Source organism: Coturnix japonica, chromosome 4 (assembly GCF_001577835.2).
Source record: "Coturnix japonica isolate 7356 chromosome 4, Coturnix japonica 2.1, whole genome shotgun sequence".
Classification (NCBI taxonomy): domain Eukaryota; kingdom Metazoa; phylum Chordata; class Aves; order Galliformes; family Phasianidae; genus Coturnix; species Coturnix japonica.
This window is the reverse complement of record NC_029519.1, coordinates 30,596,608-30,622,961: the sequence shown is the minus strand read 5'-3', so window position 1 is coordinate 30,622,961 and position 26,354 is coordinate 30,596,608. Positions and strand designations below refer to the sequence as shown.

The 26,354-nt window shown below is 41.9% G+C and overlaps 1 protein-coding gene across 1 annotated transcript in view; it reads right to left on the bottom strand.

The window, feature by feature from the left end:
• Nucleotides 1–26,216, bottom strand: part of WRN (WRN RecQ like helicase) — a 38,041-nt gene extending 11,825 nt beyond the window's left edge. Inside the window, exons 1-23 of the mRNA XM_015861203.2 lie at nt 25,950–26,216; nt 25,764–25,864; nt 23,999–24,114; nt 22,898–23,043; nt 20,279–20,427; nt 18,324–18,473; nt 17,253–17,325; nt 15,976–16,087; nt 15,059–15,476; nt 14,326–14,406; nt 13,425–13,569; nt 12,605–12,680; nt 8,460–8,527; nt 7,937–8,045; nt 7,053–7,121; nt 6,473–6,555; nt 5,942–6,048; nt 5,061–5,248; nt 4,124–4,301; nt 3,335–3,516; nt 2,576–2,677; nt 2,166–2,258; nt 667–808 (exon numbers count right to left, since the gene is read on the bottom strand). Of these exons, the coding sequence (XP_015716689.1) occupies nt 667–808; nt 2,166–2,258; nt 2,576–2,677; nt 3,335–3,516; nt 4,124–4,301; nt 5,061–5,248; nt 5,942–6,048; nt 6,473–6,555; nt 7,053–7,121; nt 7,937–8,045; nt 8,460–8,527; nt 12,605–12,680; nt 13,425–13,569; nt 14,326–14,406; nt 15,059–15,476; nt 15,976–16,087; nt 17,253–17,325; nt 18,324–18,473; nt 20,279–20,427; nt 22,898–23,043; nt 23,999–24,114; nt 25,764–25,864; nt 25,950–25,971 (2,910 nt within the window). The 5' untranslated portion in view covers nt 25,972–26,216. The remainder of the gene's footprint in view (nt 1–666; nt 809–2,165; nt 2,259–2,575; nt 2,678–3,334; nt 3,517–4,123; nt 4,302–5,060; nt 5,249–5,941; nt 6,049–6,472; nt 6,556–7,052; nt 7,122–7,936; nt 8,046–8,459; nt 8,528–12,604; nt 12,681–13,424; nt 13,570–14,325; nt 14,407–15,058; nt 15,477–15,975; nt 16,088–17,252; nt 17,326–18,323; nt 18,474–20,278; nt 20,428–22,897; nt 23,044–23,998; nt 24,115–25,763; nt 25,865–25,949) is intronic.
• Between the last annotated feature and the right edge of the window lie 138 nt (nt 26,217–26,354).

Below are 26,354 nucleotides of genomic sequence, written 5' to 3'. Positions count from 1 at the left end.
CATCATCTGCTTCATTCAAGTCAATGGCCTACCAAGCAGAGATCTGTTTGTTCTTAGTTCTGGAAAGGCTATTCCTTTCAGGACAATGGAAGTGATGAGTTTTCACTGAGAAGTTGCTTAATTGCCTCTGCAATGACATCAGACTTGCCGTAAAGAATGTAAGAGCTCAAGATTTTCAGAAACAGCTTCAGAACCTCTGCCAGTATGTGGGCTAACATAAAACCATTGATAACAAAGTAATCCACAAAATACGGGACAGCTCTGCATAGCACACGTAACATTACACATTTCTAAGCTGAGATCTTGGGCCATATAACAGGCTGAATATTGAACCTTTTAGAAAAGCAGAGCTTTTCTAAAGAAGAGCTCAGTGTCAGCAGCTGTTCCTTTGTTGTACCTATGTAAAGGTAAGTACAGCATGCTTAGGAGATTCACCCTATTTACTGACATTGTTTTTAGAGGCAACAGTCTAATTTGTTGCATGGGAAGTGTTGCTGAAGAGCTTCAGGAAATCTATCCTAACTCTCCACAGTTACATAGCGCTCTAAGAAAAAGGTACTAAAATAAACATGCATATCAATGTATTGTCTATCAACAAAGAGGGCAGGACATCATAACATTCCCTTTTCTCTCAGAGCACAAACAATAATTTTTAATATAACTTACAGAACCTCGGAGAAACAGTATGGGAACTCTAGTTCCAAATTTCTCTTCCAGGGCGCTTACTGCAGAAAGCAGCTGATACGCTTGTTTTCCAAAGTCCTGTAAACCACCTTCTGAATCACTGGAGGTTGCCAAACAAGAGGTTCTGAAAGGCACAAAGAAAACTAAACTTAAGAATAAACAAATCGAGCCTCCTCTTTGTCAAACACTGTCTATTAAGTGGTAACCAAATAAATTACACATCTTGAGTTACATTTAAAGGCATCATTAATTGTTCAAATGGGTGTAAAGAACTAGAACTGAAAGTGTGAGTCCAAGCAAGATCAATGTCACGTGTGATTAAGACAGCTGCACAACCAAACACTAAACAGTTCTTCAGGATACTTGCTATGACAGAACAATGTCATCCCACCAATCCTCTGGATTTAGTATTTTCATATGTGGACTGTCATTGGTATAAAACTTTCTTTTGTTTGTTTTAGCTGCACCTAATAGCCAAGAGGTTGTTTCTTTCTTCCCAATAAACACAGGCAAAGTGAAAATAACAGAAGAGCTACCCTATTTGCTGTGTCTTGTTATTGCATGTGTTACTGAGTAGAAAAACCTATTAAAAAAAGGAAAAGAAAAAAAAAAAAAACCACTTCCAAAAAAGAGAAGTGTGCAGTGTTCTGCATTTCAAACAATTTGAGTTTTGCAATACAAATTCACTGTGTGGTCCTTCACTGGGGCACACCACTGCAACTGCAAACAAATTGAAGGTATGATCTCTCAAACAAGTTCTCTTCTTGGTTAGTTTGGGTAGGACCCAGACAGATCCCTTATTCCTTGAGCATGCAGGAAATGTAACCATGGTGGTACAGTTTTCGCTGAGAGCAACACACTGTAATAACTTATCTCTGATCACAAAGCGTTACACTACCATCAAGAACAAGGGATCGTTTACTACAGCTTCAAGAAAATGTGTATGTATGCACACAAGAGATGGAGGAAAGCGTTTCTGCTCAAATCTGTGAGGCTACTGATCCCCTGGATTCCCTTCAGGGCTTCTGAAGTTATTACACATGCTGGAAAGAACATATGTCAGCACACACTACAACAAGAAAGCAGCTCCTGTTACACTAAGGCAATTCAACCTGAGACACATGGTTCTGCATCCCAATTTCGAGAGGTTTCTTTTGGGATTAGTTACCCAGCAAGACTTATAAAAGTGACTGTATTTGCACAGTCCGATAAAGTTGCTCTAAACCCATAATGAGAACTGTGGCCATGCTTTGTTTACAGGTTTTCCCCACAGCAAAACTTATTGCTCATAACCTGCCTCGTGGCTTCTTCAATTATTTAGTAGCAAATCAGGGACAGCTGTTCAAACAAAGATAAGCTTCAGGCTCAACATCTGCAAAACCAAATGCATAAAAAGTCAATTATTGCAGATAATTTGCCTTGTAAGTCAGCCTGAGAGAACACATCCTCTTGTATCAGCCTTTAAGGGGGAAAACACTTACCTGCACCTGCAATTATCACAGCAGTCTTCTGTGCCCATAATGCCAGAGGAGACCTTTCGGAGTTGTTTGTCTTCAAAATGAGACAGGATGATTCTACCCAAGGGAAAGCAGGGAATTAAATACAAGAACAAAAACTTACTCATTAAATTCATTGCAGAAAACAGAATTGAAATCAGCATAATTAATTCATTGCGGAGACAATTTTGGCCCTGATTCCACTGTAAAAAAGGAAGCTTTTTTCCAAAAAGTAAATAAGAAACATTTGAAGCATACATATAGATATGCTGAAGGCTGTATTTCTTGATATTGAAGAAGCTTTATGTTTACAAACTACATCAGTAACAGTCACAACAACTCTTATTAATGCTAACTTAAATTGTATGCAATAACATGCAGTATGCAGTACTCACTTTCTTCTGCAGTTGTTTGAGGAAAGGTACTTCTCCATTTTTTCTAACATCTTCAGTTTGTACAATCTGAACTTTTCATTGTGTATCTCATTAAGAAGATGCCTGCCAGTCATAAGAAAAAAATGGACCTTAAATATTGACCACTATTCTTCTGCATCTCATCAACACCAAATTACGCCTGACATCCACCTAATGTCTAATGTAATACTCTTTATAATAGCCAAAAGAAGTATTCAAGTGAAACAAAAATAGCACGGGAGTACTTTTATGGGTTCATGGAGAACTCACTTGGCCCACACTCTGAGCTGCTGCACAGGCCAAACCTGAGCTACCATCAGCACAATGCTCAAACCTGAGCGAGAAAAAGAACACGAGAGAAAGAGGGAGATACAAAAAGAGGGGGAGAAAAGAAGGCAATTCCTTAATTCTTAATTATTTGTAATTAACTCCTTAAGGGTGCTGACAGGTCTTAAAAACAGGTCTGATGATATACAGGACAAGTAACCAGGTCTCATCATTGTCTGCCTTGCAAAACATTTTCAGGAAGCATAAGTAGAACAAAGACACACTTGTTAGTGTTACTGGATTGTCTATCTTCTTAGAATAAATGTAATGTACCCAGTACCCAGCACTGAATATGCATAAAAGTTCTTGGAATTGTGCTGACAAAGACTTTACAACTTCCAGGCAAACCATCCCTCCTCCTTTCTTTAGACACGTTAGCTATCTGTGTTAAAGCAGCCATCTTCAGCCAATTACCTGTTTAAAACCAAGTCTGTCGTAGTCCACAAAACATGACAAGAAGCAGGAAGCCCATCACGACCAGCTCTTCCAATTTCTTGATAATAGGATTCCATTTCCTTAGGGGCACCGTAATGAATAACCATCCGGATATCTGCTTTATTGATGCCCATTCCAAATGCCACCGTAGCCACAACACACTACAAAACAGAAGCCACGCACTGTATGTTTTGAAATGATCAACAATATACATTTGCGTTTCTATTAATGCTCATGCTGATGGTGACAATTTTTTGCCACAGACCCAAAATTCACTTTAAGGCACAACGGCTTCAAAGTCACACTTGAATTCTATACCAGTGTTAATAAGGAGCTTGATTTTGGTCACAACTTGAGCACAGGATTATAGCTGTGAGAGTGATGCTTCAGCCTGGCAAATGTTAAGAGTGTTTTCAAGGTAGTTAGTCTCAAACAACAGATGATGAACCTGCCCTGAGAAAGAGCAGAATAAACCTCAGAATAACTCTGTGCTGCTCAGCTGCAATAGGAAGAAAGTAGAACAATGCCTTCCCAACTTCTGTGAGCTATCTACCAGTTTCTTCACGTGCTATGTATTTTAAGAGATTTACTAAGGGAATCTGAAATATAAACCAGGAACTATATTACTGTCAACACAGACCAGCAATTTCCCAGAACAGGAGATGTACAGAGTAAATTGGAAACACATGCTGATATTTCCAAATTCTTTCCTCTACTGGAATCTCTACAGTTATTTATGAGAATACACAAACTTTGTTTCCCAAGTACCTGAATTTCATCCCGCATGAACTGGTGATGGATTTCTCTCCTTTTTTGAATTCCCATGCCAGCATGGTATGCACCACAAGTCACATCAAGTTTATTCAGTTCACACACAACTTGTTCAGTGGCCTTTCTTGAAGGGCAGTAGATGATAGTGGGGCCTTCAAACTCATACGTAGAACTGCTAAAAGTAATAAGTGCACATAAAGATGCAGAACAGAAGATGCCACCCTCTGGCAAAAACTCTGCCCTAATTGAAAAGGAAACGTAGGTTTTTGCAGCAGTTCATCATCTTAGAGATTCTTAAATATAAACAGATTTGAATGGCCTCCCATTTTCTGAAGGTCATCAGGAAACATGCATTTACAGCTGCCACTTGTAAAAGGTCAACATATATGTAACAACATACGAATGAGTGAAGTGTATTTATACTGCTGTAGAGGCAAACATGGTAGCTTGTGACAAGAAGAGGAAAGGTGCAGGAAACCCACTCACTGGTACATTGGTGGGTGTGCTTTCAAAAGCACTGCAATTGCTCTGCTCAATTAGTCTTCTCAAAAAAATCTGATTTCAGATTCATAACCAACTCACTACATACAATAATGTTTAGGAAGGAATCCACCAGCCAATTCATCACTGTCATTCAAACTGCCATAATGCTGTAAGCCTCTCTGAGCACCAAATGAACCTGAAAATCCTTCAGTTAAGACCTTGCAAACTGTGAGATACCTCAAACTGCTTTTTTTCTAAGCTGGGAGAAGAAGATGGAGGGCAGGGGTGCAGATATGATGAATGATTAGCATGATATTGGATGCAGGTTGGGGTGTAATCTGCCTCACCAGATCAGTTTAAGACTGCTACCAGTTTTTGGTACACACTACTGACAACCTGTTAAGTACTCAAGTACATCTGCAGGAACAACAAGAAAGGCCTAAATCCTTACCTTCCTTTCCTAGTAAGGAACTGTTTCAAATCCCTAAGGATATTTCCACTCTGTCGTCCAACCTCTAAGTACAGATTAGGTCTGTCAAAACTAGTACATGTGATCTGAGGATTCTTTAGGTTCAGACAAATCACTATGTCTTCTCTAACTGAAGGACTTGCAGTTGCTGTTAATGCAACAACGGGAACCTGACATTTAAAACAAAAACAGAAAAAAACAGCAGAAAAGGTCAGACACCTCTCAATGATTTGAGTCAAAACAGTTAATATTCAGCCTTATAGAGCTTCACTCTACAATGTTAAGGAGCACAGCACAGCAGGCAGGGACAGAACAAGTGAAACACATGGTTTTCTTCTTAATTCACATTTTCTTTAGCTGTACCTTCAGTGAGGCTGCAGCAGCTGTCTGATGCAGCTGGTTAAATTTAGGGAACATAGTACAAAACTTTCAAGAATAAGATCTGAAGTTCAGGTCTAAATTTTGGAGCTTGTTCAGTAAATGCTTCAGGAAAGTTTGGAAGTTATAACTGACTTTCCTTGCAAGCTGCTTGGCCAGTTTCATAAACAAAATCCTTCAGTATTAAACCAGGAACTTAGGAACAACATTTCATCAGCACAAAGAGATACAACAGAATTACTCTTTTACAGAAGTTCCCGATAGCCCAGATTCTGGATGCCCTCCTCCACTTAAACCTTTGGGGGAATAAAGAAAAAAGCCCACAAAGCTCATTCACTGACAGAGACTGCAAAAACTCCCAGAACATCATGGTAAGGTAAGTACACCCAAAAGACACCATCAAAAGATGAAACCCCAAGCTATCGTGTGAAATGAAATGGTATCCTTCTCTTAAATTTGAAATCAAGCACATCTTAAAACCTCACCGATGGTAGAGCCTTCTTTAATGAGTTTAACTTTCTAAAGGAATTTCTGAAGTCATGGCCCCACTCAGAAATGCAATGAGCTTCATCAACAGCTATGAGAGTAATACCTGGTGGAAACAAAACCACAGCATGGACACAGCACTTACAAGGCAAACCAATGGGAAGTTACAAAATACAAACACCACATTCTGTTCAATCTCAAGCTTTTCTTAGAAGGTACCAGCAATCTGCTTTAAATTCTGTTTCTAGTAGGTCTTCTGCTGTAAGGACTCATCAAGTCCATTTTTATATTGACCTCGTTTGTGAAAATGCCTAAGAGCTCTACCAGATTTCCACTACTACCACCTCTGATTCCTTCTCCAAGCTTCAGATTTTCAAGTACATCTCTACAGAAGGCCAAAGTCTTAACTACCATTAATTATAAGGATCATTTTTTTCTTTTTCCAGTTTAAGATTGTCAGAGTATTAAAACACGTTGAATGTGAAATGAAGCTACCTGCCGCCTCATCATCAACCATATTTCCAACTTACCAATAGTTTGGTCAATATCCTGAAGTAGCTCTAAATTCCCCAAACAGAACTCTGGTGTCATGTATATGACTCTGTATAGACCCCTACAACATCAAGAGAATAGTGTCAAAGAAGGAGAATTCAAACAAACAAAATGAAACCGTGACTGTTTGAAGACGTAAACGAGAACAAGGACAGACATCTGGATGAGCAGTAACAGGAAGGCAGTGAAGGCAGAGTAAGGCACTCCAAATCAGCAGAAAAGCAAGGCAGTAGACAGTGTGACTTGAGAAAAAAAACAACACAGATTTGCTATGGGCCGTAGAACTGAAAGGAACAGTTGTAATGACTCTGACAAACACAGGTTTAAGACCTGTGATTCCTGTATAAATCACAGCATAAAGCTGAGTCAGCAAGCTTCATCTCCCTAGATGCAGACGGCACAAGAAAGTGGCTACATGCCTCCCAAATGCTCGTAGTGTGTAAATGCAACTCTTGCTGACTGCCAGGACCAAGACTTTGTTGTGACAGATCAGATGACACATTCCATCTCTCAAATACATCAGGAACTGCAGCCCCAAGATGTTTAGACAGGACTTACGCTTTAATGCTGTCTTTGACATCTTTTGACTGAGCCGAACCAAGCAAGCAGGATGAAATCCCTGACATTCTGCAGTAAAAAAAAGGACAGTTATGTACTGATTTACTCATAAATACTCCACCTCAGTTTGGTTTTTGTTTTTTTTCCAGCCTACTGCCAGAATTTGGGAAAGTAAATTCAAGCTGTGGGGTCTGAAACTACTTTCTTCCAAGGATCTCAATGGAAGAAGGTTTATTAAAAACAGTAGATGTTGGTCACTATCCCTGACAGCCACATGCCCATTCACACCCCTCTTGCTGTCTCCCACAGACACATACTTCATTACTGAAACAAGGAATCAGGTTAAGAACGTTTCCCTTTGACCCAAGTCAAATTCCCTACTACTGTGCTACATCAGAAGTTTTAAGAAGATGCTAGATATTAGGAGACCTATTTCACTGTCCATCTTAAACATCTGTGCTATAACCTTGATCTGAATGGCCTTCATTTTCCATCTGCTCAGCCATTAGAGATTAGACTTAAAAGCAACCCCATGAAGTTCTGACATAGTTCTCACAGGCTCAAACAATACCCCAAGTTTGTCCAGCCATTTGTTCTCCATAAATAGAGCCTCTGAATACAAAAAGAATTGAGAAGGATACACCTTCAGGAACCACCCACCAGCACAGATCCTTTGCAAATTCAGCCTACAACTTCCATAGCTGGAAAATTCAGTGATCTCAGGCAATTTATAGTTTGCACATGTTTCTGGAGAAATGTGTATTTCATAGCTGATACAGCTCACTGTACAAAGCTGCAGCCTTCAACACTATGAAATGCCACAAGTTGAATCCATGGATTTCCACAAAAACACAACATCAGCCTGTTACTACTGTGTTACTTACGTCAGCTGCAGAACTTGGTCCTCCATCAAGGAAATAAGAGGACAGATGACTATTCCTGTACCTCTAGTGTAAACAGGAGGAAACTGGTAGCACAAACTTTTCCCATATCCTTAAAAAAAAAAAAAAAAAAACAAGAAAAAAAAAAAAACATGTAGAAGTGAAATAACATATAGTTGTTGTACTTTACGCCAGTACAGAAGCATAAGACAACTCTAACACCTTACTGAGCTCTAAAAAGGAAGTTGATGCACACCCCATTAGCAGACAAAAATGCAGGATAAATACTGTAGGCACCCACTCAACATCACTCCCTCCAAGGTCAGAGGAAAAAAAAACTGGACAGAAATACAAGCAGCAAACATAGCTGGCCAAGATTCGAAGCCTCCAACAGAAAAGGTGAGTCCTGAGCACTCTGCTCCTAAGAACCATGTGGATAGTCTTCAAGTTTCAAAGTCCTACATCCCCCCCACCCCTCAAAAGAGAAAGATTTCTTGCTACCTTTCAAGACATAAAAATAACTTACCAGTTGCCATGACAACAAGATTGTCTCTTTTGTCTTCTAAAACAGAATGTATCACTTTCCACTGAACCCTTTGAATAAAAGGAAGAAGAATATATTTTTGCCACCACGTGTATAATGCACAAATTGTGCTGAAGAAACCTTTTCGACTGCCTGACAGTTTTCTCTTTGCATGCTGCAACCACTCACACCATGTTTAGTGTTTACGCTACTACAGTTAGTCCTACCAGAGTTACAGCGGGGATCTCTAACAGGACTAAAGTAAGAAACACTTGATGTAGTCATTCAAAGAAGGCTGCAAAATAACATCTCCCATACGTCAGTACATGATCCACAAAATGCTCATGAAACTACAGTTATCTTTCATAAGAGGATTCCAAACAGGACTTCAGTGTTGCCTGTTGCACTGAATATCAATATAATGAGCTCATCTTGGTGAAACTGGCCTACACCCAGCTCAGGGCCATATGCAACACAACCAGACTCAGGGTAGTGTGATTCAAAATGGTAGTTTTATTGTGTATTACACTTCCTTATATATTCACTACTTTGTCTACACCTACTTAGCTTGTGTAATGCTAGCATCGCTACCTATCCTATCACAGAGCAGGGGAGGTTCTATCTCGTTACAAACTGTGATCTTGAAAACGCCTACTACATTTCCCCCTCCTCATGCTCAGGAAGCCTTGCCCCGTTACATCGCGAGTTCCCGCATTTCTCCTAAAAGCCTAACTTACCTTATACACTAGATTACGTACTTTGCTCTCAAGCTTAGATACACGTTTGAGCATATGCCAGACTCTCACATATAACACTAACACTAAGCATACCACTATTAAGATTAGTATGATCAAAACTGGATGAAGTGCAGCATTAAGTATCCCTGTGAGAGCTGGGGACCATCCAAGAAGTGCTTCCCACCAATGGTGTTCTCCATCCTTCTTCACCCTTTCCAGGACACGATGTATCTCTTTGGTATCATGGTGAACAGTGATTAAGGTTTTCTGTCCATTGTCCCAAATGCGCTCCAATTGCTGGTGAAGATTCTCATGCTGCAACAGTTTCTTTACCAAAGTAAGGTCCATTCTAATCAGTACAGGTGATAATTCACGAATCAGTGTATAATCAGATTGCAATAGTTCTCATGTTCACCCTGTTGGGCTATAGGGCACAATCTTATATTCAGATTCACTTCCCATCTAGTCCAAAGCTAACGATACTGTGGGTGCAGACTGTAAGATCAGGCGTTGAAAAGGGGGGTGGCATCAGTTGTCTGGTGGTTTGCCAGTGCCCATTTCTCAGGGGTGGGGAGGGGCCTCGGACCAGAAGACCCTTCCCTTTCCTGTTTCCCTTAAACGGGCCCCTGAGGGCTCTGCAATGTATAGCTGTATGCCCTGGTCGGCCACAAATTTGGCAGACTGGTCCAGCCTGGTTCCTAGCCACACGGCACTGGGCTTTGATGTGGCCATATTGCCCGCATCGAAAGCATGGGCCCATCCCTATAGGGCGCTGCGCCCCTCCTGCTGTTGTTTGCACAACCACTGCTCCCATTCTGTTAACAACTGCCCCCATTGCCAAGGAGACCGCTGAGGCAATCTCCTCGTAACTTAATGGGGCAGTTTTTTGTTTATCAAGGACATACTGAATGACCTCACTCGGAGTATCCAAACTTTCCTGTGCCATCCTCAAAAGGGCTTTGACATCCTCCGTCGAGCGTTGTTTTAACCAATCCAGAATAACTGGATTATGCGCTGCTCGAGGCAGGTCAGAATCCTCCACTGCTTTAATGAGCCTATCAGCAAATTCCTGGAAGGATTCAGATGGCTTCTGTACTATATCAGTCCAAGGCGCAGATGGTTCCTCTCTTATGGCAAATCTCATAAACGCCACAACCGCTGCATTCGCTGTCGCTATTCCCTCCATGGGACGTAACTGTGTAATCTGTCTCTGGGGGGTAAGCAGCATATCCGGGGCTGTCCCCATTAATCGCTGTAAGGTGGTACCATGAACAGGGTGTTGTGGATTATTCCCTGCTACAGCAATTATCTTCTTAAGCTGACTAGCCCATTCCTCCTTCCACACTATAAACTGTAGAGGTTCTAGAGCAATATGCATCAAATACTCTATATCATAGGGTATCACAGGACCTAGGGTCAGCAGGATCTCCAGCGCATTCAATGTCCGTGGAGAACGCAACCCTTTCTTTTTGATAGCATCTACAAATTGCACAACACATTCTGGGTCAGGAGGCACCCATTGGGGGCCTTCTTCACCTACGACTGTGGGGACTGCGGAAGCGACTGGGAAACCTTGATCATCCAGTGCTTCCCTATTGGCCGACCAATCCAACATCGGCCCATCCCTCAGCAATGCTTTTGACCAATCTGAGTCCTGACCATATCCCTGTGACATGCCCTTCGGCACTTTTGGGGCAGACGGGGCCGTACAGGGCTGAGGCTTATCAGTACCCCCCACTTCCGGCATCAAGTTACACAAAGAAGGATATGACGGCTGATGAGGATCAGGTGGAGGCATCTTTCTCTCCTCCCCCTCCTGTGGTTGGGTGACTTCGTAAGATGATGATTGTGCAAGAGGGGGTTGCCTTCCGCCATCTTGTTGTTGTTCTCCTTTCTCGCGGGGCGCGGTCGAGTTGCTCAGCGCCATTTTGTCCACATCTCGACATCTGCAATGAGAACTCACCCCACGCTCTGTGGACCCCCCTGAATCACCCCTTGGGTCAGGAGCTGATTCAAGCAAGACTTGGACCTGTTCTGCACACTTCCACTCTTCCTTGGCAGCTTTAAGCGCGCCAAGCATCAACCCCCAAGTTTTTAGCTCCGCGGCCTTTTGACTGCTCATTGCATATTGACCGAGTGCAGATGTAATCGAATCCCACCTTTTTGAATCTAAAGCATGCTGTGGGGAGACCAGCTCCCCTTCTCTCTCTAAGAGCGAGAAAACCGAGGAAATCTTCTTCTTAGAAGGAGCATTCTTGCCGCAGTATTCCTTGCAAAGATGAAAGAGTACCTTGATCACTTGCTCCATCGCTAACGTCAGCGACCTGCCCCCACTCGCAGATACTACCGCTGCACGTTGTTCCGTGGACAACCTGCTGCCTCTTCGCAGATGCCACCATCGTCGGCACACCATCAGAGCTCGATTCCACCTTCAAATCACGTCGGGGTTATCATTTGTTGCACTGAATATCAATATAATGAGCTCATCTTGGCGAAACTGGCCTACACCCAGCTCAGGGCCATATGCAACACAACCAGACTCAGGGTAGTGTGATTCAAAATGGCAGTTTTATTGTGTATTACACCTCCTTATATATCCACTACTTTGTGTACGCCTACTTAGCTTGTGTAATGCTAGCATCGCTACCTATCCTATCACAGAGCAGGGGAGGTCCTATCTCGTTACAACCTGTGATCTCAAAAAAGCCTACTACAGTTGCCAAAAAAGTTCTTTCCTTTTTTTTTTTTAATGCTCTCACAGGTATACATAATGTGCAGTGAATTAAAACAAAAATTCTCCCCTTTGTCATTTCTAACAGTTTACAAAGCAATTATGCCTTTTTTTTTGTTGTTGCTTTGTGCTTCTTCATCTTTCAAGCCCCAAGCGTTGCTCTTTCAATACGTTCTGTGCAACGTGTGATCTAACACAAGTCATTCAGGATCATTTCACTCAATTCCCACTGATATCAGGAGCTCTTAATAGCAATGCTGAGATCTATGAGCACATATTACACTGAAATTATGCTCCATTAGATGTTCTAGAGACAAACAGGAGCCTGTCTTTAATTACAGCCACAAGTCAAAAGGATAACCAGACTAAGGATGTTTATCATCATACAAAGAATACATTTGTGCAAGTTTATAGTGTTTTCTCTTCAAAATATCTCAGCTAGACCAGGCACAGAAACATTCGCTCACAGAAGGCTTGCCATCAGAAAAAGCAAGAAATTTATCCTCTACTATGAAAATACAGTATTGTAGTAAATGGGCTTTAATTTGCTATTTCACTGTAGCAAAGGCTGCCTTTGCTATGTGTTCTGCAGCGGTCCAAGTTTGTTAGTAGTTCATAAAGTAGTACACAAGAAATAAAAAAACAAGCTGAAAAAGAAAGTGAATTGAAAACGTACTTACGGTTTAAAAGAAGAATGCCCAAAATACATCTTCAGGCATGTGGTATGGGTTTCATTAGGTACTGACAGCAACGGATCTTTAGGGGAGACAGAAAAAGCCTTGTATGCAACTAAATTTTAAATAGATGAAACTTTGTCTTTACACTCTGCTTGTGGTTAGTGATGCTTACGCTTAAGCTTTGGACAGCCCCAGCAGAAAGAGATATATCAAGTTCTGAACAAATGTACAGGCTAAAATAAAGGATTAACGGAGGAACAAACACACACCTCAGAGACTCTTCATGAAGAAGAAAGAATATGGCTTTGCCAATAAGATAATAAAGCAACAGATTCTGCATAACTACATTATCTGGAACATGCTCAGAAGAAGCAATAGAGATGTTCTACCATTCATCCCTTTTAAGACCTTATGGAAGTCATTTTATTTAACACCTGACACTGCACTTTGCTAACAAAGACATGGTCTGAGAATGTCATAGAGGAGAATCCTGATCTTGTGGTGGACGATGAAGAAACACACTCAAGATTCCACTTAAATTTACAGTTATTACTCAGCACTGGAATGCATTACATTTCCACCTAGTTTTTGCTGGCAAACATGTTCTACTGATCTGGCAAACGTTAGCTGTGTTTCACCAAGGGCGCCTTTAAGTTTTCATCCTGACATATCTTCAGTCGCTCTTTTCAAAGCCCAGATCAACTTTTACTCTCTGCTTTAAGAAACTAAGCACAAAATATCACTATGTTTATACAACCAATTCTATAGAGAATACCTTTTTTTATTTTCCCCTCTCCATTCAGCACTATAATTTAGTACATACCCCAACATTCCTCCTCCTCCTCTTCAATGACTTCATCTTCATCCCCATTGGGTTCAACATTCAATTCTGCATCAGGAGTTTTCCTGGCTTTGGTGGCCTCCCTTTCAGTTAAAACTTCTTTAGAATTGTCCACATCTTCTAAAGACTGAATTCAGAAGAAGTTAATTCAGACTACGAAAAGGTAGACGCTATGCATACCTGAGGTAACATGCTGCAACATAAGGGCACATGACTACAGCATGGCAGATGGACATGAAGCACCGCATCCATCTAAAAGGCCTGGTCCTTCACTGGAAGAAAATTTATCCTTTTTCTCTGTGGATTATTCTATCCTGCTATTTATTTAGTTGTAAGCAACACACTTAATCTTCATATATGCAGAAATATATAAAAACCTGTGAATGTTCTAATGACACCATTTGATCGCTTGAAGTGCATGAACTCCATGGAATCAAAACAAAAAGTGGGGTAAAGAAAACACAAGTCACCTAAATAATCGTAAGTGCGTTAATGGTGTAACACTTTTTTCCCCAAGGCACCTGCAAAGCATACAGCAATGAAGCAACCTATCTGACCTACAATTCAGATTAACAGCATCTACAGTGATTTGAATGCATGACACACAGCAAACCAACTGACGCACAGCCATCTCCAAAGGTGCAGGAAACAGGTAGGTCAAAAGCCTAAGCTGCTACAGTGAAGATGTAACAAAATGTGGGATATCAAGACCATAGAATTATGAGATCCTACAATGGTAATTGCAATTCTTCTATCCACCTTTTGTAAGCAACACCCATTTGTTTAATTCCCCCCACTCAATGATCCTATGTTCCATTGTGACCTGAGAGCATCCTCACTGGGGAAAAAAAAAGTAGATAAGCCAAACCCCTAAGGCACTCACTTTAAGCATCTCCATTTCCAGTTCTTCATCACTTTCAATGATACAGGAGGTATTTTGTTCATTGTCTGTTGGGCATTCCTCCTAAGAAGAAAACAGATGTGTACAGAGATATTTCTATTTTTACCTGCCTTTTGCTACAAACTACTTCTCTGTATGCATTTACCTCTCAGAGAAAAAAAATAAATAAATAAACTAAGCTCAACATTCAGCTCTGAAGCTAAAATGATCAAAGTGTTAAAACACAGCAAGGCCTTACAATAAGAGGCAAAACAGCAGTATTACCAAATGTGGGAAAGACTCGGAACATAAAGAAATTACAGCCTCACTTAAGAGGCATCAAATCACATAAAGTAGTCACTAGGAGGACTGTCATTTAGAGATCCATTAAAGATCTGCTTTTTATTCATGACCAAGGTTGAGATGTTTGAATGCAGAATTTGTCCCCATACTGCAGAAACTTAATACCACAATTTATTAGAAACTGCAAGAGGAAAGATAATCAGAATATCAATTAATGAACTAAATGAATATATCAGCTTCTGTATTCAGTAGTCCCCACAACTGCATAACTGAAGAGCAACTCAGTGCTTGATCACCCACACAAATATTTTCCAGGCTCTGAGCCCTTACTCCAGCCCATCCCACCAAGACTTCTTAAAATTCTGTGGGAAAGTAAGGATAAGATCAGCTCTTCTGGTGAGCATCCATGACTAACGAGGGACTTTCTCATTACCTCAGGCACAGCTCTGTTGAGAACTTCTTCTGCAGCCTGACATTCCAATATCTGTAGTTCTTGCTCACTGAAGTCTAATGACATGAAGTCATCTCTGTCTGCTGTGTCCTTAGAGCCAGCTGCACTAGCCGCATCTTCAACAACAGCGTTACCTCCCTCTGCTTCACCTTCATCAACTTCACCCTCCCAGAAGCCAGCTAGCGTAGCATCGGAGCAGATGTTGAAGTCAGTTTCAAGTTTTTTAGCAAATTCAGGCATTTCAGCTTTTTGTGCTTCAACGTTCATCGACTTTGCCTCAAGCTTTGTTGAAGTTTCACCACAGCTCCTCTCCGGTGCAGAAGGAGAACTTGAACCAGCAAAGAGTGTACTCTGTAAGGCCTTTACATTCTCTGATATGTCAGCTAGTATATCTGCAGCCCTGGAGGGTAAAGCAAGAAGTTGAACCAAAACGCTAAAGACTGTTGTTACATACATCCCATCTACAAACAGAAATGAGGATTCTGAAGTTGTCTGCTTCTTCAGGTAGATTTTGTCTAACATTTTACATACAAAAGCTTATTGTGCAACTGCAGTCAGCAATCTTCTGCCATCAGAAGAAAGATTAAATTTCTTTCCGCTGAAGAAAGCTGCAAAGATCCTCCATATATGTGTGTAATACTGCCCCCATAGCTCTAGCCCAATCTCCAGATTTCTAATTAGACACACAAGTCTGAAGTTTCCATTTAAAAAGGATCAGGGAAAAGCTATGTCCCACCCTATTAATGTATAAGGGTAAAAGGTTCCCATCAAGTGAACTTTTCTAGAAAAATGATGCACAGGTAACAGAGGTGGCTATTAAAACATTTCATAGTTCTGGTCCTCAGCAATCAGCACCAGTCTCAAAAGATAAAGTACAACCAGGCTGATGAAAATCTAACCTCTGCAAATTTCTGAGTTGTCCCGAAGAGTCGGAGATCTTGGAAGCCAGGTACACCATCTCTTCAGCTAGTGAAGTCAAGCGCTCCTTCACATCATCTGACAACACTTCACCTAGAAGAGGCACCACTAGAGTTACTTCACAGTAATTCAAGGTTAATATCTACACACAAACAAATTCATACAAGTCACTGTAACTCCACCAGACCAACAGCTAATAAGATGGTCTTTTTCAGAAGACTGCTATATACACCTAGGAAAAGAGGATACAAAACAAGACCCTTATAAAGGGGTTCATCCCCAGAATACCTTCCAGTCTGAGAAAGCAGCAGCTGAGCAGTGAACCTGCACAGTGATCAGTCTGTCTGAACTTTGCCTAGCTCCTTTCTGATTCTGCTTGTATGCTTTACTTCACCAACTCGCATACCTACATGCAAACACACCACTGTGTGATATACATGCTCCTAGGACTTCAATTGCACTTACACCTGAAGTCTCCTGGATTTTGCAGTTGTAAGAAACTAACTCATCATTCCAAACTAGTCAGAAATTCAATGACCAGGATGAGCAAACAATCTTCCTGACTGCCCATACAAGGTAACAGTCAGGCTCTTAACAACTTGTTGATGAAGTTCTTGATGAAACCCTATTTCTTACATGCAGCTATTTACACTGTACCATCCCAGCATCCTGCATTGCTACTCTTCATACAGTACAGTCAGCTGGGAGAAAAGTGTGCAGCCTGATCTTGAGTGCTGTTTGAAAGAATTCAGCCACTACAAAAATGAAATAAACTACATGCGCTTTTCAGCTTTCCTTATGTAAGTGAAGGAAAAGCAAGACTTTACAATCACTTCTATGGTCAAATAGAGCTGAGCTGCGTCAAACAAAGTTGAGCACTATTTATATGCCACAAGTGTTACTTAATAATGTATATTTATTTAGTGGTCTTTTTTTTCTTCTTAAAATGGATTTTCCTCACTGGATAAGCAGAATTGGCATGAACTCACTGATGTGTTTCCAGATACAAACAGGAATCACAGCAGGAATTCATACAGACTCTTCATACTGCAGAGGCAAACAACGTACCAAGACTACACTCTCATATCACTGCGAAATAATAACTGTAGAGTAACACAGGTCATCTAAGAGCCTTTACAGGCTAATCTATCTGAAAGCTGTCTCAAATCTCCCAAGAAGCCAGAAGATTCTGACATATACTACGAAGAAAACTACTTGGAAACCAAATATACTCTTTATTCCTGAATATGTAATTTACCTCTTCTTTCCCCAAATAATTTCCTGTCAGCACTATCCATATTTTTCAGTTTTTGATAAATGATGAAGCCAGCCTGCAAGTAAAAGGGAAAAAAATATTAATGCTCTGCAGAGAATCCACACTTTAAAGACTAAATAAAAAGAAAAAAAAAGTCAAGAATTGACTGAATTACCCACTGGAGGAGGTTATATTTCTTCAAAGCAGCTCATTAATTTTATCTCATGTATCATATTTAGAAGTAGCTGAGAAAACTGGATTTTGGTCCATAAGCAGCTCAGGAAAGATAATTAAGAAGCCCCCAATAGAAAACGTATCTGCAAACACTAACGAACTGTAGCAAACAGCAGCAGACAATGGAACCCAAGGAAAATTACTCAAAGTGCACAAAGCAATTCACATACTTCACAAATATGCATCAACTGTGTTGTATGAGATAATCGCTCTGAAAGACCTCACGCTCACTCCATACACATGCAGATAAAATTAACGAGATCCCTACATCAAAATGTACTTCCCCAAGGTGGCAAATAGTTGTTAGTCCAACTGGACAGAGATTCCTCTGACGTATGTTTTGATGCCAGTATTACTAAGCACATACAGTAAGGTAACAGCAGAGCTTCCAGAAGATTTGCTTCACAAATGGGCTTCGAGAGAAAGGCAAATCTTGCCATGTCATACCACAGTGAGAAGCAAGGACCTCACAAAAGGCTCAAGGATTCTGTGGAATTGGGTTTCACTCTTCTTTCTACATTCAATCTTATACATGAAACATACAACATATGCTCTTCAAGTTATTTCAGTAACCTGTCTCATTGCTGAGTCAAATACAAGGTACCAATACATTATGACAGTTCTCAGCACATGGTGCAGTTAAAAAAGCAAATCAAAACAGACAAGGAATCAGACAGTGAGCTACGCTGTGGGACTCCCACCTTGAAACATCTAGTATCTACTTTGAACCATGGAACATTCCAGTGCTCACAATGGTCTGTAACAGAAAGGCATCAAAAACAGCAGCAAAAAGCATGCTACAGGAAGTGGTGATGATATATAAACTTCTTTTGCACGTACATAAGCATCTGTGGCTGCATACGACTTCTGCTCCTCATCAAGCGGAAACTTCTCCCAGTTGCTGCAGCGGATAGACTTATCTTTCAGAAGCTGCTTCCCAAAGAGGTGCTTTACTAAGCCGTTTAGACTCCATATCTCCTTACACTTCAGCTAGGAAAAGGAAGAATAGTTGTTAAAAGGGGAAAGCAACAGCATTTGTCAAAACATAGTCACAGAAACAACAAAGCATATCTAATACTTCAGTAGAAGCAGAGTGCTCTAGATTAGTCGGAACAAATGAGGTCTTCAAAACAGCAATTGTTCTTTAGGCCTTGCTCTGTTCTCATCATATTGAAAGGTAATTTGGCCACTGGAAACTTCTGCTTTCCACTCCTGAAACTACACTGCTATAGGGCACCCCTGCGTGGAATGGGAAGCTGGAAAGATTACCCTAGGTTCAGGTGAGTCCATGTGTTGTGATGTGGCGCAACAGCACACACAAAAAAGAAACATCTGTACAATGTAGCTACAAACCCAATTAAACAAAAGCCTGAAACTTAAAAACCAACCCACCTCTCCTCCAGGATTTTTACATCAGTATTTGCAAATAATAGCAACAAGATTTTACTTAATAGAAAAACAGGAATATCAAAGTCAGCCTGTAACTGTTTTGTCATCTGTTGCAAGTCTGAGAAACCAAGCATACATCAAAGACAGCAGCTTTATACTACGCCAACCATTATTCAGTGTACTGCAAAGAAGTTCTTGGAAGACTCCAGAAATCACCCTGCTACGCTGCTGTTTTCAATTGCTTTCATAATCACAGTCATCAATCACAGCTGCTATGTGCTATTGTCTGGACCAGCTCTCTCAGAGTTTGGGAAGCTTTCCTTCCAGCCCCACGGCTCACAGGCACAGCCTTCCTCTATTCTAACCCGAGAGCACATGCAGACTGTCAAGTCCAGCAGTGGTAGCAGCAGTGTGGCATTATCATTTCCTCCCCTTGAACTGGGAATCAAAAGCCTACCAATGGCTGATTTTAGGTCCCTTCCTCTCCTTCTTCCATTGTACCATTACATCAGGTGTTATTCTTTGTTCTCTCAACCTTCACTGTCAAGTTCATTTTTGGTCTGTTATCTCCTTAGCAAAAGACTTCAAAGCTGTGATCAGAGATCACAATTGCTTATCCTCATAAAATATCCTGGAGTTGGATGTCAGGAGAAAAAATAAAACGTGGGGGGGAAACGTGGAAACTCCAAGTTAAAAAAGAAACTGCTCCTTTTATTGCTTGAGCAAATGATTTACTCTGCATAGTTTCCAGCCCACAAGGAAATGAAGCTTCAAAGCATCACAGCCCTCCCTTCCATCGTGATGGCACAGGTTTACCCACGCCAGACAGAATCAAAATAGCAGCCAACTACACTCTAATTTGGGATGTGCTTGACATAACACTACTCCTAATCATGTGGGAAGCTGCCCAGTGTGAGCAGGTAGCACCAACTTCAGAGACACAAAGGAAAATATCTGCGGTGCTGCAGGTCAGACGCCAACCAGCTCTGGACTGGATTCTGGAAGAAGAGCTGGCCATGTCAGACTCTGTGGGTTTGGACCCTGCTGGGACATGTATGTCATGGCTGACAGAACCCCGGGCTGACACAATCTGGCTATCTCCATCATTAGTAAATGTAAGAAATGCATCTGCAGCTGGATAGAAAAAGCTGAACCTTGTAAACGCAAAATGTGCACAGATCTAAGAAGGGGGATGTATTCATTAAGAACCAGCTCACTGAAACACAAGAACTTAATTCTGCAGACCTTGAGTTCTTGGAAACAGGAGCACTTTTTGGGTTTTTTTGAAAAGGCCGTACCATTTCTCTGCATTATTCTATAGAATATGCTGGGAAGACAAGGAAGCCTCCATTCATTTAGCACATTAATAAGATCCCCTCCCGCAACAAAAAGGTTTTAAGCTTTACTTTCTCATTAGCAACGTCAGCCAGCTCCACAAAGTGATTCAGTTTGACTTCAAAGTCACTCATCAGCTTCCAGTGATCTCCCTCAATTCCTACGCCAACCTTTTTAATTGTTTCATCTTCCAGCAGCCTTTTGAGTCCCTTGGGAAAACCTAAAATAGATTAAGCCCAAACATGAGAAACTAGATACTGAAAGATGTCAGACAGTCAAGTGGAAATGACAAAATCGAGCACAAAGGCCACCCACAAAAACCCGTTCTTAAGGAATGCTCAAGGAGTTGCTATGTTTATGTTCCTGCTGGTGCACTAGGATGACAAACACCGATTTGCTGTAATGTATCATCTGAAGCCAGCAGCAGTGAGGTATCTCAAATGTGCCAATTCATTCACTATTTGAAAGTAAATTAAAAAAAAATGTAATGACCTCATTTTATCTGATCCAACTGATCAGTAGAATACATGGCAATGAAAAAGCATCCCCTCCATGGAGAAAAAATACTTTAATCCTCAGCACTGGATGCCCATGACACTAAATGCATTATTCATTTATTTGTTTGTTTTACTGTTTTCCACAGAGTACTCTTTCCCAGTTAGTGCTACTCTATGTTCATGGGAAGCACTAAACCAAAAACACCGGGAATGACCAGGAAGGCTGATTCTGCATATGCATTTTCAGTGCTAATTGTGGGCTGGCCCAAAAACAGCATTTGGAAAACAAAATCAACCAACTGCATCCTCCACAAATAAGCCTAGATAAGTCAGTCTTGTGAGTAAAAGAAATCAAAGTCATGCAAGCATGCACACAGATGCCACATATTATATTCTGATTCAGCCCAAACTGATCACACAGCAATTCTGGATCAAATTGTATTTTCAAGTTTACACAATCAGGCAAAAGCACACAGCTTTCATATCTGGTTCTGCAGAAGCACCTTATTTAAATGCACACCTTCACGAACACAAAGCTGGATAACATGAATAACTCGAGTGTATTTCTTCTCTCTACAAATAATGTACTACTCATTATTTTGCATCACCGATCATATTTACTTCTGTACTTGTATGGCCTCTGGTGACACACTATAGACACATGTGCAGCCATAAAAAGGAGCAGGGTGCTGCGGAGTGCAAAGTTGCAGCTCAGATATGAGTCATCAGAACAATCACTCTTTCTTAGAAAGAACTGCGGCATCCACAGCACCTCCACCATAATGCAGCACAGGGATTCCTCTGAGGAGGCAAATCCAGGCGAGCTGAATACAGGCTTACAACATCTGCAGCTGACTTACTGAACAAGGGATTTCTTCTGTCTAAAAACATCATGAAAATCTTCAAGGGTGATAACTTCTGCTCCATTTCTTCCATCTCATTTCTAGAAAACAAGTACTGTATGATCTAAAAAAAGTCTGGGTTCCAGACTACTCAGAAGCGGAGCGTTATCAAGAACCTTCTTGACAAACACACATAGTTAAACGCTGTCCTTTATGAGACGTGTTTATACACAGTTCTCCCTCCTGCAGTATAAAGTACTTTTATTTTTCCCAATGGAAAGCAATAAGCCTTGTCTAACATGAGATTTCTGTACATCAATCATTCTGACCAATGGTGGTGTTGCCTGCCAAAAGGCTGCCATCACACCCAGTTCAGAGTGCATCTCTTTTTAGCATAAAGAAAAGCTTTAGAAGATTATTCAGGCAGAAACACCATCTTCTGCTGCTATGCACTTGACAGTAGCACATATGCAACCATGCCCAGCATCATCAGGCAAACAAACACCTTCACTTTAGAATTAAAAGCATTTCAGCTCCAAACATCTCTCCCCCTTTGGCCCCCTTTCCTCAAATCTCTCTTTTGTGCACTTGTACATTTCTGCCTCCTGGAATGAACAGCCTCCGGCAATTAAATTTTCCACCTCATTTGCTATAAATGACAAAGGACTGAACACCAACATTTAAATTATCACTATTACACCTCAGCATGCACGCCCCAGGGAAATCAGAGACATCTCACAGGCACAGTTCCAATCTAACATTCAAACCAAAGGTTACAAAATCGCAACCTTCTTCCCCACATTCCTATTTTCCCTATTTGGTTGCTTTCAGTCGCAGCCGTAACGGATTCAGAATGTTGGGCACACGTCCCCCTCTCCCCACAGCTGCCTCACACCAGGTATTCTGTATTCTTTCTGGGAAATAATGGCACAAAAAGAAGTAGTAGCAGTGTGATGGCCATCATTTTGGAGGGGTTTCATTACTCAAGCAGAAACAAGAAGAAAGAGCCTGCTAAACTCAGGTGCTCTGTTTATACTGGCACCAAAGAGATGAAAGCTCATTATGTGAGCAAGGAATTCAGTCTGTGAAAACTAAGTGAAAATGTTCTTTCCCAGAGAGAAAAATAAGCCTTATGTAAAATCCTTTTGCCCTTCTCAGAACCTAAAATGCTGTACGCTACAACAGTGCTCGAGTTTTGGACTAAGGGCATTGAAACACACAGTTAATTTAAAAGTTCTTTAAAACTACTATCAAACATAATGTGAAATATGCTACCGCTTGATGCTAAGGCTCACAGTAAATGACAAGAAAGAGAGAGCCCTAAGTAATAGGAATAGAGGAAGTACAGTACCTGACATTGCAGAGATGTGGAACAAATAACATTTTTCCTCGGTTACACATATTTGGATTACAGCTATTTTTGCCATTTTTCCTTTAGTGTACGATGGAGGCCATTCAATATCAAATCCAACTGCAGCCCCATCTGATAATGTATGCCTGAAAAGAAACGAATATTCCTCACATTTACCTGTTTTTCTACCAGCTCTTAGAATAGCATGTTTGAACCATCTCACAAAAAGATGATTAAGGGAACCACAGCTGGGACATCTTTTCTTTCACATGCGTAAAACACAGAAATCATTTTAATACTAAGACCATAAGCAGGTGAAATTCCTGCTGGTACAGAAAGCTACACTGTAACTCACAAACCAGATTTCTAGCAGATCTCAGAGTACACAGATGGCAACGTAGCAAGCATCAGGAAACAGCCACATACAAAAGGAGACATAATAGTTTTCTGTTCCATGAAAGCTTGCTTTTTATTTATCATGCTACACAGAATGTTCTGTACACAACTTCTTCCCCTGGTAAGATAAGCTGTGCTATGCGAGAACTGGAGAAAAATATCTATTTGAATTACGAATGAATGACCTTCAAACCTGCACTCCCATTATAAATTAACATACACAGCTGATTTATCACAGCTCTTACTTCGCAACGAAGTCAGAGAAGCTCAAGAAACCAACTATAAATACTATGAAAAGCAGAGAAACTGCAGCAGGGCTTTTCACAGTATGCACCCTCTTAAAGGGAGTGCCAGGTGCAGCCAGGATATCTGCCAAAAGAAGCGCAAGTGGGGAAGCTACAACTGAGCAGCATCTGGAAAGATGTGTTCTAAAAAACACTACTTGTTGCTGATGAGCCAGGGTCATCCTCAGAGGGATAATTCACTATCACTAGGAATAGGTTCAGTGTGTGCTTAGGGCCAACACACAAGGCACATTTGTCACATAGATCAAGACAGACTGTGCAACCAGATGTTTCCCCTGCTCAAGCTGTTCAACTCTGGGCACCTCAAATGCACAATCAGCAAGAAAAAGTAGAGAGAGAATAGCCAATCCCTTTTCAGAAAGTAAAGGGTACTCCAAAGGAACTGAGAAAGAACTATTACCTGATGTCTTCTGAGAGAAGGGAACAGTCACTGGCTTCATAGCTGTAAATGATGGAGCCATGGAACTCTAGGAATGGCAGCCCATCTTCCAAAACGCTCCTCTGAACGTAAGATGTCTGCAGGACAACATTTGAAATAGACTCTGTTACTGGTCAGACATAACCTCAGCTCTGAGATGCACCAGCACCACAGCTATGAGTGCTACCTCAGTGCTGTACCCCAGCAAACCCAGCACTGCTGTGCATGACACATAAGGGTTCAGACCCCTGACCTGTGTGCCAAAATTCAAGCAGTGGGATGGAAAGCCTGCAGGCTGAATTCTCACCTCCACTTGATTTCTCTGCATTCTTCCGGCCAAAGAAATTCAACAGTTTCCAACAACAAGGTTAGGGAAAACATTTATTTCTGACAGTGTCAAAAGCTCCTCAATGTGAAAAAGAGGACACTAACAAATATGACAGCATTGCAGAGTAGGACCTGGAGGATAACATCTGTCAATCAGAAATGGTCAACGTGCAAAGCAGCTTTATAACACAGGTTCAGAAACAATTAATTGCCTGGAAGAGGAGAATCCTGAAACTACAGAGAAGATACTGATAATTTTATGCTCACACAATAAAACATTTATTTCAGTTAAGTTTAACCAAAAACTGCTGGCTTTAACTTACTAGATAGTCAAGGTGCGAGGTCCTGCACCTGGGCTGGGGAAATCCCAAGCAGAGATACAGATTGGGCAGAGAATGGCTTGAGAGCAGCCCTGAGAAGGGTCTGGAATGCTGGTTGATGAAAGACTCAACGTGAGCCAGCAACGTGCACCTCCAGCCCAGAAGGCCAACAGTATTCTGGGCTGCATCAAGTGAAGCATGACCAGCAGGTCGAGGGACATGATTCTGTCCCTCTACTCTGCTCTTCTGCGACCCCACCTGGAGAACTGCATCCATTTCTGGGATCCCCAGCACAACGACATTGAGCTGTTGGAGTGAGTCCAGAGGAGGGCCACAAAGATTATCAGAGGGCTGCAGCACCTCCCCTGTGAAGACAGGTTGAGATAGCTGGGGCTCTTCAGCCTCAGAAAGAGAAAGGCTCTGGGGGGACCTTATAGTGGCCTTCCAGTACCTGAAAAGGGCCTACAGGAAAGCTGGGGAGGGACTTTTTATAAGGTCATGTAGTGACAGGACAAGGGGAAATGGTTTTAAACTGGAAGAGGGTAGATTTAGACTGGATATTAGGAAGAAATTATTCACTGTGAGGGTGGTGAGGTCGTGGAAGAGGTTCCCCAGCAAGGTTGTGGATGCCCCCTCCATGGAGGCATTCAAGACAACACTAGATATGGCTTTGAGCAACCTGGTCTATGGGAGGGGTTGGAACTAGGTAATCTTAAAGACCCCTTCCAACCCAAACCACCCAATGATTCTATGAAATAAAGCCTATGCTACCAGTTCCTTCTTATCACCTAATGGAAGAAAGACTACTGAAGTGAGTCTTCTGCTTTTCCCTCATGAATTAGTTGATTATCAAAGCAGTCTGTGATGTCGCAGAGCTGGGTCCCTTCTAGCAGGAAATTTAATACCTAAAGATGCTTATAAGTGCAGAAATAAACACATCCAAGGACACGCTGGCATTCTTGGAAGTCTAGGAATTTAGATACAATCTTTATATTATTCCCTCTGAGCAGGAAGAGAGGCACTACAAGGACGCGGCCCCACACTGTTTTGTTACACAGCTTAATGCCAAATAAATTTCCCCCCCATTTGAGATAGCATACCTTCGTATCACTCAAAACGCCCTCTTGGTTTTGTGCATGCATCCACTGGGGATACTTGGACTGCAAATCCACGTTAGTCATCTTATCCACATCCGTGTTACCTTCCCATTAAAAAATAAGAAGTAGATTAGTCGAAATTCCGCACAGAGCTCAGCTATCAGCACGATGAGGGCAGAACGAGATTACCTGAGCGGGACACCTCCAACATCAGCCCTCTGGAAGGGCACTCGCAGCGCTGCCCACGGCAAACCAAGGGAGAGCTGTACGGCTCTACGGCCCTCAGCCCGCTCCTCAGCCCGCTCCTCGCCGCCCCCCGCTCTCGCGCCCCGTGTTCGCACACCCTCAGCCGATCGCACCCGAAGGCGGCTCAGCGCCGTGCCTCCCCGCGCTCCATCTCGGCGCCCATCCGGTCCCTTGTCGCACACGAATCACGTCACTACACCCCCCGCCATCGCCCCGCTTCCCCTCAGCGCGGCGGCGGGAGGTTACCCGAGGTGACGCGCGTGCGCGGCGGGCCGGCCGGCCGCGGGGCAGTGTGGGCGCTGTAGTCCCGTGGCCGGGCGGGCCGCGCAACCCTCCGGCGAGCCGGCG